Below are 13,456 nucleotides of genomic sequence, written 5' to 3'. Positions count from 1 at the left end.
GCTAGTGACCCCAGGGACCTGTCAGTCTCCTCTGTCTCAACACTGGTAAAACACATGTGTGTCATCATGAGAAAATACCTGGCATTTTTAAAAAGTGGGTTCTGAGCCCAGACTCAGGTGTTCACACTTATTTTACCAACTGAGTCATATCTCAGTTTAAATTGCAGGGGTTTTTGGTTTGTTTGGTTGGGTTTTTTTTTGTTTTTTGTTTTTTTTCAAGACAGGGTTTCTCTGTGTAGCTCTGGCTGTCCTGGACTCATTTTGTAGGCCAGGCTAGTCTCAAACTCACAGGCATCCACCTGTCTCTGCCCCCTGACTGCTGGGATTAAAGGCACATATCACCATGACAGGTTGTAAATGTCAGTTTTTAAAAAGCCACTACTTTATGGGACATTGTTATTTTGTAGTAGGTACAGAGACCAATACCATGGCTTCTGTGCTTTGAACACAGTTTGTCCCCTCAGAGATCTATGTTGAAAGTTTTTAGGCTCATGTGTGTACAGTGTATGCATATTTGTGTGCGTGTCTGTACACATCTTGAGGCCAGGGATCAAACTTGTGCTCATTCCTGGGGGGGGGGGGACATCCACCTTGATCTTTCTTGTTGGATTTTTGAGTGCTTTTCTTTTTTCTTTTCATTTTTATTCTTCTCTCACTCATTCCACTCCATTTGCAGTTTTTCTTCCTCCACTCCTCCCAGTCCTCCCCAGATCTACTCCTCCTCTGTTTCCCTTCTAAAGAGAGCAGGCTTCCCAGGGATGCCAACTGAGCCTGCATATCCAGTTACAATAAGACCAGGCACAAACCCTCACATCAAGGCTGGACGAGGCAACACTGGAGGAGGAAAAGGGTTCCCAGCGCAGGCCAGAGAGTCAGAGACACCCCTCACCCCCTTTGTTAGCCGTGCCTTAAGAACACCCAGGTACACAGTCATAACATATATGCAGAGGACCAAGCCCAGACCCATGCAGGCTCTGTGAGCCCCTGTGAGCCCGGCTTAGTTGATTCCGTGGGCGCTGCTCTCATCCATCAGTTTTGTTTTTCTGAGACAGGGCCTTTTCTGTGTAGCCCTGGATATCTTAGAACTTGCTCTGTAAACCAGGTTGGCTTCGAACTCAGAGATCTGCCAGCTTTATCCATGCTAGGTGAACACTCTAACAACTGAACCCCATCTCTAGCCCATGAAGTGTGTTTTTTCCAAGATATATTTACTTTATGTGAATGGATGTTTATCTATGTGCACTATGTGTGTGCCTGATGCCCTCAGGTCAGAAGAAGGCATTAGCTCCCCACACCTGGAGTTACAGGTGATTGTGAGCTGCCATGTGGGTGCTGGGAACTGAACCTGGATCCTCTGGAAGAGGAAGCAGTGCCCTTAACCACCGAGCTGTCTCTCTAGCCTCGATGAACTGTATATGTAAAGCAGGGTCTTCACACTTACTTGTTCTTCTCTATATGGTTTCGGTCTTCTTCCCAACTAGCTTGGCCTAGCAGGGCAGCCTATTCCTGTCAGAGGTGAAGTTCATTGTCAAACAGGACTAGGACCAGTTGTTTGCTGCCCTTATTACCATGACTCTGGACAGACTTAGAAAAGAATCAACAGCGGTACTGATTTGTTAGCACTGAGAATTACTTATGTCTCCTTCACTGGAACGTGCAGGGGTGGAGATGGGGGATCTCAGAGAGAACGGGCTTCATAGACAGCCCCTATGGTCAAGCTCTCGTGCTTAACTTCTCCTTTAGGGCCTCATCCAAGCTGACAGCAGACCGGGAATTCTGGGTCCTTCTTTACCCGAAACGGCTCAGTGTTGCTGCCAAGCCTATGGACCTCAGCTGGACCCCAAAACCCCATGTGATGGAGAAAGAGAGAAGCAACTCCCTTGGGTTGTCCTCTGACATGCCATGGCAGAAATACATGCACATACACATACACATATACATACAAAATAACAGCAATAAGTGTTTTTAAAAGTGTAGTATACCTGTTGGTTCTGAGAAAATGAAACTAACAAAAATTATCATTCATGGAAATAACTAAATTAGAAAGTTAATCCTCATAATACTAAAGAATTTACTATAGCTTTTCCTTAAATGACGTTCTCCTGAGTATAGTTAGTGTTAAGAGCAGTGGATCTCAACCTGCCTACTGCTTGACCTTTAATACCGGTCCTCATGTTGTGATGACCCCCTCGACCAGAAAATAATTTTCATTTTTACTTTATAACTATAATTTTGGTACTGTTGTTTATCTTAATATAAATATCTGATATGTAGGATATCTGACGTGTGACCCCCATGAAAGGGTCATTTGACCCTCAAAGGGGTTGTGACCCACAGGCGGAGAACCACTGATTGAGATAGTTATGCCACAGTCTCTTGCATAAAGCCTTTCAAATGCCCCATCCAGTGACTAAAGGTTCCAGTTACTTGGTAGACATCCCCACACCTTTTCAGCCTAATTCACCTACCATGGTGTTCGCATTGTCTAAACTTAAATATCATGTTTATAACATAAAATACTTGAGTCACAGGTTTATTCAATGGACTTCTATTGAACATCTGCACAGGCAAGATGTCCATGCTTTGTGTGTGTGTGTGTGTGTGTGTGTGTGTGTGTGTGTGTGTGTGTGTGTGTGTGTGTGTGTGTGTGTATGCGTATGCGTATGCGTGCGTGTGCATGCGTGTGTGTGCGTGTGCATGCACGTGTGTGTGCATGTGTGTGCGTGTGTATTGTGTGTGCAAGTGTGCTTTGTGGAGCTAAAGGCTGATGTCAGGATGTCTTCCTCTACCTTCCCCATCTTACTTTTTGAAACAGGGTTGTTCACTGAGCCTAGATCTCACCATTACAGCTAAATTGGCTTGCTGGCGCTGCTACCTGTTTTTACACGGGTGCTGAGGGATAGAACTCTGGTCCTCATGTTTGCCCAGCAAGCACTTTACCCACTGAGCTATCTCCGTAAACCAAGGCCATGGGTTTGAAGAGACTGTTTAAACAGCATCCCAAGCCAAGCACGACGGACCCTCTTTCTGCACCAGCAACTTAAGATTATCGTTCATGGTCATCCTGCACTAAACTTTAGGAGCTTGCCCAGCTGAGAGGCTGTTATTCTGCTTTTTAAAACTGAAACAATTCCGGACTTGACCACTGCTGGAAAACATTCAATTCCGAACGTAAGAATCTCTAAGTGGCCTATCTTTCTCTGTGTCTCTCGGTGTCAAGGAGCCATTTTGTGCTCTTCAAAGTGACAAGAGTTTTTCTCAGGAAGTTCAGGACTGAAAGGAAGCTAGCAATTAGACCAGCTTTAAGTCTCAAACTTTGTATCTAAAGAAGCGAATGATGCGTTTTCCCAAACCAAAGCAATCAAGAGATCTCCATGAAGATCAAAAACCTGTTTCCTAAATCTTCCCGGCAGCCACCTTGGCCCCTTTGGATAGCAAACATTTGTAGACTTGATTCACATCTCCTTTTCAGGTCTTCAAGTAGCCTCCCCCCAACACAGAGACTACAAAGCTCCGAAAATTAGAAGCAACCCCCAGCCCAAAGAGCTACTCCCCGATGAGGTGGCCATTGAAATACAGTTTGTTTTATCAGGTCTTTCTCGTGGAATTACAGACTCAAACATTTAACAAAGCAGCATTTGCAATGGGCAGGTGAGAGCCGGCCAAGATTTTCAAGGGTATTTCACAGGACAGGTCAGCGGGGAGATGGATGGGTGAACAGTGGTGGATACAATTATTTGACTTTCTGGGCTGTTCTTTTGAAGCCTCTATGCTTAATAGAAAGAAAAAGAATAATCCTCTTTGCCAACCTTTTGTAGTTGGATCTTTATTGTTCCCATCGAAGCCCAAAGAAACCGGGCAAGATTCATTTTGTCTCGAAAGCATTTGTGTATTTTATATAGGTCTAGGCTTTGAAGCACCGATAGTTAAGTGGGAGAAAAGACAAAGATTTCTCTCTGCTCTGAGAAATCAAAAGAGGAATTTCTGAAGCCCTCCTGTCTAACTCAAAACAGTCCTGGGTGGCATCCAATCCATACGTGCTGTCTTTGCTACTGAACTCAGCGTGGAAATTAGCACAGGTCGACAAAACTGATGGAAATTAGGCCAGACCATGAAGCAGGGTGTCGGAAGCCACACTCAGACTCTTTTGAAAACCAGAGCATATCGTTTCCGGCATCGTGAATGTCCATCTCTAAGAACCGGGTCTGCTCAGTGGGCTGGTTAGGCTAATCATCTATAGATTATTTGACTGGAGACCCAGGGGAGATGCTTGCAGAGTATTTAATTGCTTTAATCAATATGAATTAGTCAGTCAGATAGCTTAGATAATCAGACACTAAAAACAAACTAGTTTGATCAACTGCTATGATGGCCAAAGAAGCTCACTAGGGGCTACCTTGTTAGATTGCTTGCAAGAAGAAAAGCATCAAATGTGTGTTGACTGTTTTGCCTCCAAACACACATGATTGTTGTGGAAGGAACTTGTGGAAACTTGGAGGAGCAGGTGACATTGTCTGATGATTTCTGTGTGTTCCTGAAACTGTCTGTGTGCCAGACCTAAACTCTGAGAAGAGCTCGCAGTAAGGAAATATTTATGTTGTGTTTTTAAGCTTGAGCTAGGAGAACAACAATTTTCCACCTTATTTTGCCACTTGAATGCAAATAATTTATGATGGTTATGGGCTTGGGAGATCATCAGATATCTAGGCTTAGCATTGTGGGTAGGCAGGGTTCCCACAGCTGAGAGTAAGCAGAGTTTTAGCATTTTGAATCTTGGGAACTAGGTAGAAAGAGGTGCAAAGAAGGAAATGCCAGGTTCATTTTGGAGACAGGGTGTTCCTGCAGAGTGGGACCAGATCAACAACTCCTCTTAAAGACACATATGGTATAGACCAATACGCAGAAGGCTACATGTTGATATGCACATATACACATACTTGCAGGTACTTGTACATGCATTAGCATACAGTGAGTACAGTCACAGAAGCATGCACTAACATAATCATACCTTCACACACACACACACACACATATACACACATACACACACACACCACTCACACCACTCACACCACACTCACAATCATCTTAGAATCTACATCTATCTGGATGCTATTCCTTTAGATTCTACCCAAAAAGCACATTGAGTAAGGATATGTTTGTCATCCATGTATGAACACTGGGACATAGACGCCTGCCCCCATCAGAGCATGAGGGGAAGCGTCCCCACGGGCATGTTCACCAGCATCACACGGAGCTTTAACCCATGGTACTCAGGCTCAGGCCACTCCATAACTGATCCAATCTGGCTCAGTGGCAGGATGATCCTGCCACCCCATTCCCCATCTTTGCTCTGAAGCAATGGGATGCAACCTCCACTCCCCTTCCTGAGCATCTCTTCTCTCTCCCCTAGGAAAACCCCTCTTCTCTCAGATTCTCCCACTACCACTTTTCAGTCTAGGGAGAGAACAGGTGGGTCTGAATGAGGGCTGTCAGTCCTGGTGTATCTTGGGGCTAGTGTAATGTCACACGTTGGAGACCTATATAGTTATGCATGGCTGGAGTTCCAGTCTCTACAGTAAGAGAGTAGTGGGGATTTATTTAATCCTATGTGGTGGTGTCTGTGCCAGTGTGTGTTTTGAGCCAAGCTGTCTTCCTGTCCACACAGATTGGCTAAGGAAACTCTTTGTGTGGTAGCGCACGCCTTTAATCCCAGCACTCAGGAGACAGAGGCAGGCGGATTTCTGAGTTCAAGGCCAGCCTGGTCTACAAAGTGAGTTCCAGGACAGCCAGGGCTGTACAGAGAAACCCTGCCTCGAAAAACCAAAAAAAAAAAAAAAAAAAAAAAAAAAGGAAACTATTTGCAGTGCGCCAGCCTGTTTGTTGTATGGATAAATGTCCTGCTGAAGTGATCACTCTAGGAAACACAGACATCTGTGTATCTGGTTCTGCAGTGCTTCCTGCTTTTTGTTCTGAGCATTGACTCCTTAGGATGCCTTACTGCCCCCATCAACAGCACAAGGCCTTGCCCTCCCTGAACACAAAGCCCCGTGCTGAAAGTAAACATAAGTAATTGCAAACCGTTATTTGTCACTCAGTGACAATTCTACTATTCCTTGAGGATTTAGTTTTGAAAAATTTGCATTAGGGCTTAGCAGTTAAGAGCACTAACTGCCCTTCTAGAGGACCTGGGGTTCAATTCCCAGTACCCACATGGCAATTTACAACAGTCTGTAACTCCAAGATCTGACACCCTCATACAGGCATGCATGCAGGCAAAACATCAATGCACATAAAATAAAAATAAATAATTATTTAAAATTCACTTTAGAATCTAGGGCTATCATTGTACTATTCCTTGAGAGTATTGAATACCTATCCAATAAGACTTTTCCACCAGATCAAAATATATTCCTAACATGATCTTTTAGTCAATTCTTTGGAGTAATCCCTCTCAAATATGGTTTAGTTTACATTTTTAAATTTATTTTCCATGCATAAGGGAGTTTGAGGGGGAGGCTGCCCATAGGAATGGATTGAACTGCAAACTGAGATCTGTCTCTCCCAAGGAGAACTCCCCTAATAGTTACATTTATTAAGACTAAAATGGAAAATATGGGTTTACCAGGTTTGGGGAAAGTGTGAATTCAGATCTATAATAATGTCAGAGATGAGCAGAGTTCCATTCTTAACAAGCCTGGATTTCCTACTCAGCAGAAAACTGCATGCCAAACAAAGATATTCAGTGTCAAAACGATTTTTTTTTTAACTTTGAAAATTGAGAAGAAAATAGAATTAAGCACTTCCTAAGGGGAATTCTTTTAAAGTCGGCTTCAGAATTCGGCCTTCGGGTGTGTGGTAATGCCAGTCAGTGAACAACAATCGGAGACAACGGCTGCAGAGAGTGCTCGTTGGAGGCCCAGTCCTGACCAAGCCATCAAATCTTGGAACATAATCATCTCTGTATTTTTATGTTTTTATTTTAGACAAGTCTCAAGCAGCCCACGCTGACTTCCAGCCTCTGAATAGCTGAGGATAAGCGTGAACCCCTGCTCCTTCAATCCCTCTCTCTCCAGGAGCTGGGATTCCAGGCACACATCACCACCCCTGGTCCCCTTTTCATCACTTACAAAAAGAGAACTCTACAATTTTCTGAGCTGCTGGCCATAGGATAGCTGGGCTCAGCCACACCCCGGGCTCTCTGTAAATACAAAGGGTGACACTCGAGAAAACATCGGTCTAGATGGGGTCAACGTGCCCTTATCCTCGTGCTTTCTGTTTATTTCACCCCCTGGAGTCTGAAACTCTGGGCACACAGCCAACAGACAGGCAAAACGGAGCACAGGAGCCTAGCGTGGACCTGCACTGCGGTCCAGTCACTTCAAGCATCGATTTATTTTCTCACCAACCAAGTCCTGCGTGGCCCTCAATAAATCTGCAATCGACAAGGCAGAAAATGTTGGTGTTTCCAAAGCAGAGGCGTCTCCCACCAAGTTCAAAACAGCGCCCTAAGGTGGGAGCCCCAACCATAAGAAGATTTGAAGCTCTAGTTCGAAAAATGGTTGCTTTTCAGATTCGATCGCACGCGAGAGAAAACTAAGGCCCAGAGAGCCATTTCTGCCCAAGTTGATGCTGCAGTTTAGTGAGAGGAAGAGGAGGTAAGCAGACTCAAGCTGCGTTCCTGCTCTGCATCGCGGGGTTTGGGGGGTAGGGATGATATTTTATTCTGAAGACTGGGAAGCTGAGGCGTGCATAGTAAGGACCAAGCATCCTGAGCCTGGACACTCCGCAAGGCCCTTAGTGAGGAGAGCACCATCACCGCCATCTTACGAAGGCAAGAGCTGAGGCGAGCCACTAGCCGAGGACAGGGGCCATGGAGGAGCCCTGATTTCCATCCAGCCCTTTCTTTCTGCAGTTTCCTCTCTCTCACACCATACGGCACGACCATCTGTAGACAGTCACGGACGGACACATTCTTTCCCCAACAGGATTGTTATCACCTGGAATCTGGAGTCCCCTATGAATCATTCTTTTGTTTTGATCTGTTCTTTTATTTGCCATTTGCACGACTCTCCCTCCCCACCCCAGTTACATGTATATTTTCCTGAAAACTATCCGCAACAACAAGCATTAGCAATGACCCAAATGTCCACAAAGAAATACTGGGTAAAGCATGATGCATGTATTTGCAAACTGGACATGAAGATCAAACATGAAAGTCATGCTGGACTGTGATTCCTGCTGGAATCCACAGGGTCTTCTACCCTGATACTTTTATTACTTTATCAGCTCATTGACCACCAGTCTCCAGGATTGATGGCCTTTCCCCAGCACTGGAGAAAAGGCAGAAACTGAAAGCAGACCATTTTTGTTTAGTTTCAAGATATTAGTGTTAGTTTACTCATTTGAAATGATCTTTTCTCTGGGTTCAAAACAAATAGCTGGGTCTCACAGCACAGACCTGCAGTTCCAGCTACCAGGAGGCCAAGGTGGGAACACTGCAAGTTCTAGGACAACCTGAACTAGAAAATGAGTCCAGTTCAGCAAGGTTGGGGAATTTGGAGAGATCTTGACAAAATTTTATAAAGGGGTGGGGAGCTGGGGAAATACCTCAGTGGTAGAGTGTTTGCCTAACATGCATACACACGGTGCTTCTAAGACCCCCTAACTCAGAACAAGCAAATATTAATAGTAGAATTTCACATGGTTGAACAAGAACATTTTAATAATTGCCATTTTGAATCTTAAATTAACTTTTGTAACTCACGCTGAAGTGTTCTGGTCACCGTTGACCCTTTGATTGCTGATTTTTAATTTTAGTTGTACTTTTAACACTCGTAATTTACCACTAAGTTGTTTAAAGGATAGGCCATCTAATAAATCAATGACATGAACTATGTGGAAATTTCTAGATTCCCTTTACTTGGTCACATTTTAATTCATTCAACAAACACTGGAATATGTACTGTGCATTGACTCTAGTCTAAATAGTGTGCTGAACACCAGGAATGTGACTGAGAGCAGCCAGGGGCATCTCTTTCCCCGGAGAACATGGTCACTATCGACACATAGTGCACAATTGCAAAATGACATGTTTTGGCTAACAGGTCATATGACCGGTTTACTGTTTTCTACCAGAATAACTGGGTAGTTACATTCCAGTTGATTACATCCACTGTCATCTTGTTGTAAGTAAGCAGCAGCTTTGTCTCATACAGAACTAAAACAAAACTATTCTGAACTATTTCTGGCATTTGTTTAATCAGTTAACTGACTTTAGATATAAAAACAGGGGTGATGGGGTGTTCTCAAATTGTGTGCCTGTTCTAATCAAACAATTAGGCAATTCTCTGTGGAGCCCAGAACCTTCTAAATAGAATACAAGAAACATGCTAGGTGACTTTTGAAAGAAAAGATGTATGTTTTTAAAAATTAAATCTTTTTTTTTTATATAAATATAATGTCTCACTAATAGCCCAGGCTAACCTAGACCTCACTACGTAGACCAGTCTGGCTTTGAACTCACAGAGACCCACCTGTCTCTGCCTCCCAAATGCTGCTATCTAAGGTGTGTGTCATCATGCCCAATTAGTCTTATTTTTCAAAAAACAAAAGCAAAACTAACATGCTAAATGCACAGAGAGGTATAATAAAGCTAGCCTGCTAACAAACCTTAGGGCTGTTGGTGTTTTGTGTCAACAAATGCAGTCTGCAGTCTAGCAGCTCTGAGCAGGGCTGAAGTAGGAAAATGAAGCCAGAGGCTTGGAAGTGGTCAGGCGCCGGAGGACAAAACAAACCAGAGGGTGAAGACGACACCCGTGAGACACAGCCACACATCTGTCACTTACGGTCCCCTCAACTCCAATTCCAAAGCTTCAACAGAGATTTGGTGTTTACGGTATTTATAAATAAACCCCTGGTCACGCATGTTCGTGCCAGCAGACCTGGGTGGCCACCATGTTCGTGCATTTTGCTTTGAATTTGCCCAGTCTTCTGTATTTATGTTACACCTTCGGACTTCTTTTCACTCTGAGGAAACATGTACCTTCGGGGTGTGCTTAAGAGGTTGAAATGGTGGGTGTAATATCTTCCTCTGTACATCCCAAGTTTTGATCCATAGTTGCCACAGGGCCCACCTGCCACTGGGTTTCTGAAGCCGGTGTGAGTGTGCCCAGAATTCACAGGAGGGAAGTCGTATGCTATCAGGAGATGCCCGTTGCTGCTTTATAAATTAAGAATCTCAGCCATAGGTTCCATTTCCCATATGTAATAATTAGTGCAATTTCTGCTTATTAATTGTCCGTCATGTGTGCGTAAGTGTGCATATATAGATCTGCCTAGATACACACACACACACACACACACACACACACACACACGCATGCCTATGTATCTTTGTATGTGAAGCCTTGCATTCACTCCTTGCCGTCACGTCTCTTCGAGGAAGCCATTAGTATCTTTGCTTTGGAGGAAATCTAACAAAACCCAGGACCACTAAGATCCAGCGGGTTGCTCAGGGACCTGCTATTGGGAAGGGCAATGGTTAGCATGCCCCTGCCTCCTGCCTTCCTAAGAAGCAGACCTTCCCATAAACCCTAGGCTTCACACTAGAGGTGCATTTTCTCACTAGGGAGTGGACACACCCGGTAGCGACCCTCGTTTTGGATCTTTGCCATGGCGGCGCAGTCAGAAGTAGCAAGAAGCTGAGGGTTGACAGACAGACATGTTCCGTGGCAGACAGACGTGTTTCGTGGTATCCAGCAGCTCCCTCCTCCTCTGACCCTCGAAATGCTCTTGTTAGACTTGGTGGAGTGATTAATTACTTCAACATTGGCTTAGTCCCCTGTGTCCAGGCTTTCTCAAAGAACTGTAGATGGGAACGGCTTAGGCCTTTTTGGTTTGGGGTGGAAAAGACCACAGGCTCTGTGCCCTCTGGGCGGGGTTTTGTTTACTGCCAACCGTTTGTTTCTCTCCATAGCTTGCTTTAGGTTTACTTGAGCTTCAAAGCCTGCGGCACACGGACCAGTGAGGTGCAGATAGGGGGAGTTCAATAGTCTCCCCCCTCCATCTTTTGAGAGCCTACGGTCATGAGTCCAGAGCTCTTGCCTGCAGTGGCTGCTCCTCTATTCAATGAACCTCTCTGGCTGTGAAAATGTTTCTCACCTGCCTCTGGGCTCCCTCATAGCTGTGGGCTGCTGTGGCTCCCTCAGGGGCTATTACCCTACAGCACTGTGTGAGTCACACCTGCCCGGCCCTTTCTGAGAAAAGCACTGTGTCAGAAAAGCCGGTTCCTGAGCCCTCAGAACCCCGTGACGCTAGCCCAGGACTGTGCAGTTTCCTGGTGGTAACAATCATGTGCTGGCCGTTCCTGCCCTCTCAGCCTTGTCACCCGACAAACTGTCACCCTCAGGAGAGCTCTAAATTGGAAGAAGGGTACCCCTTACAGCTACCATTCTTGTCTTTCTAGATGCAAATACAGATTGTCCCATTTCTTGTAAAACGGCTGTAACACCAATCTTTCGAGTGGTGTCTCTTCTCTTCTGTTCCCTTGCTTTCACCCTGACTGCTGAACTAGGAAGCATGCTAAGGCTACGGCATGCCAAACGCCAGGTTGTAGTGAGCTAACATCAGGGGGATGCAGTGAGCTAACATTTCTGTCCGTGTCTCTGGCTGCTTGGCTCAGATAGAGAGCCATGTGAGTATATCACAGAGGATCAGTATGTCATAGGGCAGCTGGTGGTCGTGATGTGGGGGACAGCTTCGACAGGGTGAGCTTAAACTTAAATGCTCTGGGCCAGAAGGTGGCAATGCGCCTTGCAAAAGGCCACAAACATGGATGCCTCCTCGGTACACCTCCCTCCCTCCCTCCCTCCCTCCCTCCCTCCCTCCCTCTAGTCCTCTTGTAGGGGCTCGGCCTCTACGGGATGTTTCAGGACACCCAGGGTCACAGGCCATGACCCTCTCTGACTGACCATGGTAATGTCCTTTGTTGGCAAAGGAGGAAAGAACGGGGCTGAGCGTCAATGCCAACCAGAGAGGGGAGGAAGGAGACATGATATCTGGAAACCAGAGGAGATCGAGGCCTAGCTGGTGTTTCTGATCCTGTGCGGCTTCCCCTATCCGCGCCGAGCTGTCTCGCTGCGCTTCTCCTCGCCCTTTCCCCCCACAGTCTTTCTCTTCTGCCTTTATTACTGGACAATCTACAACTGTGTTTTCAAACAGCTGGCCCCCAAACGATACCCAGCTTGGCTGTCACAGAGCAGACGCCTGGGTGGGACCCAAGCCCACACTGCCGCTGCCTACTCTGCCCATTGACTTTGGGAAGACAAGCTTTAAAAGAAGCACCAGGTCCTTGGCACCCCTCCACTGCCCCTCAGACACACAAAGAGCCACGGGAAACAGAACCCTTACCTGCTCCTGGGAACTGCACATGGAGGATGCAGGAGAGAACAGACACTTTCCACTTCATCTTCTGCTTCCCTGGGATGGTACCCAGAGGCAGAGGCAGGGGCAGAGGCAGCTATGCCTGGGAGGATGAGGAGAAAGGGAGGTGCTGTTGGAGTCTCTGCTGGCTTTGTTCTGTGGCTGACACCCCAGGAAGTGGAGGACTGTGAGCCTTTGAGACAGCACCTGCCAGCAAGACACCCTCTCACTCCCCCTCTCGACTCATAGGCAGGAAGTTCTGAAGTTTAGAGGTTAGGGTGTAAGAATGTGTATCCGTCTGAATTTTGCTTTTTTTTTCAATTTGACTGTAGTTTAATGTACTTTTTTTTTTTTAATTCTTTACTAATTTGTACGTGACTCTCAATTGCTGAAGTCGTACCCTAGGCATATATCTAAGTTGCTGTGTGGCCTTGAAGCATCTCCAAATGTCAGAGTTCTTTATCTGAAGCACAAAGAAAGGAGGATATTTGAGGTATAGTTCTGAACTTGACCTCAATTCAGACCATAAATAGTGTGAAATACTATAGCTCACATCGTTTTCAAAAAAATTTTCCCCCTAGACAAAATCTCACGACTCAGTCCAGGCTGGCCTTGAACTCACAATTCTCCCTCCTCAGCTTTCCAACGGTCAAGATTACAGGTATGTGCCACCAAACCTAGGTCACATGCTTTCGCTAATTGTCAACATTTCACCCTTGGGCTCATTTACAGTAAGAAAATGATAAAAGTCAGGCATAGACTGCCTGCATGTAAATCTTAGCATCTCATGTGGCAAAGGCAGGAGGATTGTGAGTTTGAGGTCACACTGGACGAACAGTGAATACGTGGCCAACTTGAGCTGTGTAGCAAGACTGCCTCAAGACAAAATAAAAAATACAGCTGAGAAATAAGCACAACGAAGAGCTGCAGGTGAGACACGTAAGCTGCAGGTGAGACACGTAAGCTGCAGGTGAGCGCACATAAGCTTTGAGACAGAACGGAACCCGGAAAGGACCGTGGGACTGGGAAGATG

At 45.6% G+C, this 13,456-nt stretch overlaps 1 protein-coding gene across 4 annotated transcripts in view; it reads right to left on the bottom strand.

The window, feature by feature from the left end:
• Cd247 (CD247 molecule) overlaps nt 1-12,623 on the bottom strand; it is a 75,703-nt gene extending 63,080 nt beyond the window's left edge. For 2 of the 4 annotated variants that reach the window (XM_021198727.2, XM_021198729.2), the window contains exon 1: nt 12,412-12,469. In XM_021198727.2, coding sequence (XP_021054386.1) covers nt 12,412-12,469 — 58 coding nt within the window. Of the gene's footprint in view, nt 1-12,411 lie in introns of all 4 variants that reach the window. The other 2 variants (XM_021198726.2, XM_021198728.2) reach the window with 2 other exon arrangements.
• Nucleotides 12,624-13,456: the final 833 nt, after the last annotated feature.

Source organism: Mus pahari, chromosome 5, assembly GCF_900095145.1.
Source record: "Mus pahari chromosome 5, PAHARI_EIJ_v1.1, whole genome shotgun sequence".
Lineage (NCBI taxonomy): Eukaryota > Metazoa > Chordata > Mammalia > Rodentia > Muridae > Mus > Mus pahari.
The sequence above is the reverse complement of the archived record's forward strand: the minus strand, read 5'-3'. Positions and strand labels throughout refer to the sequence as shown.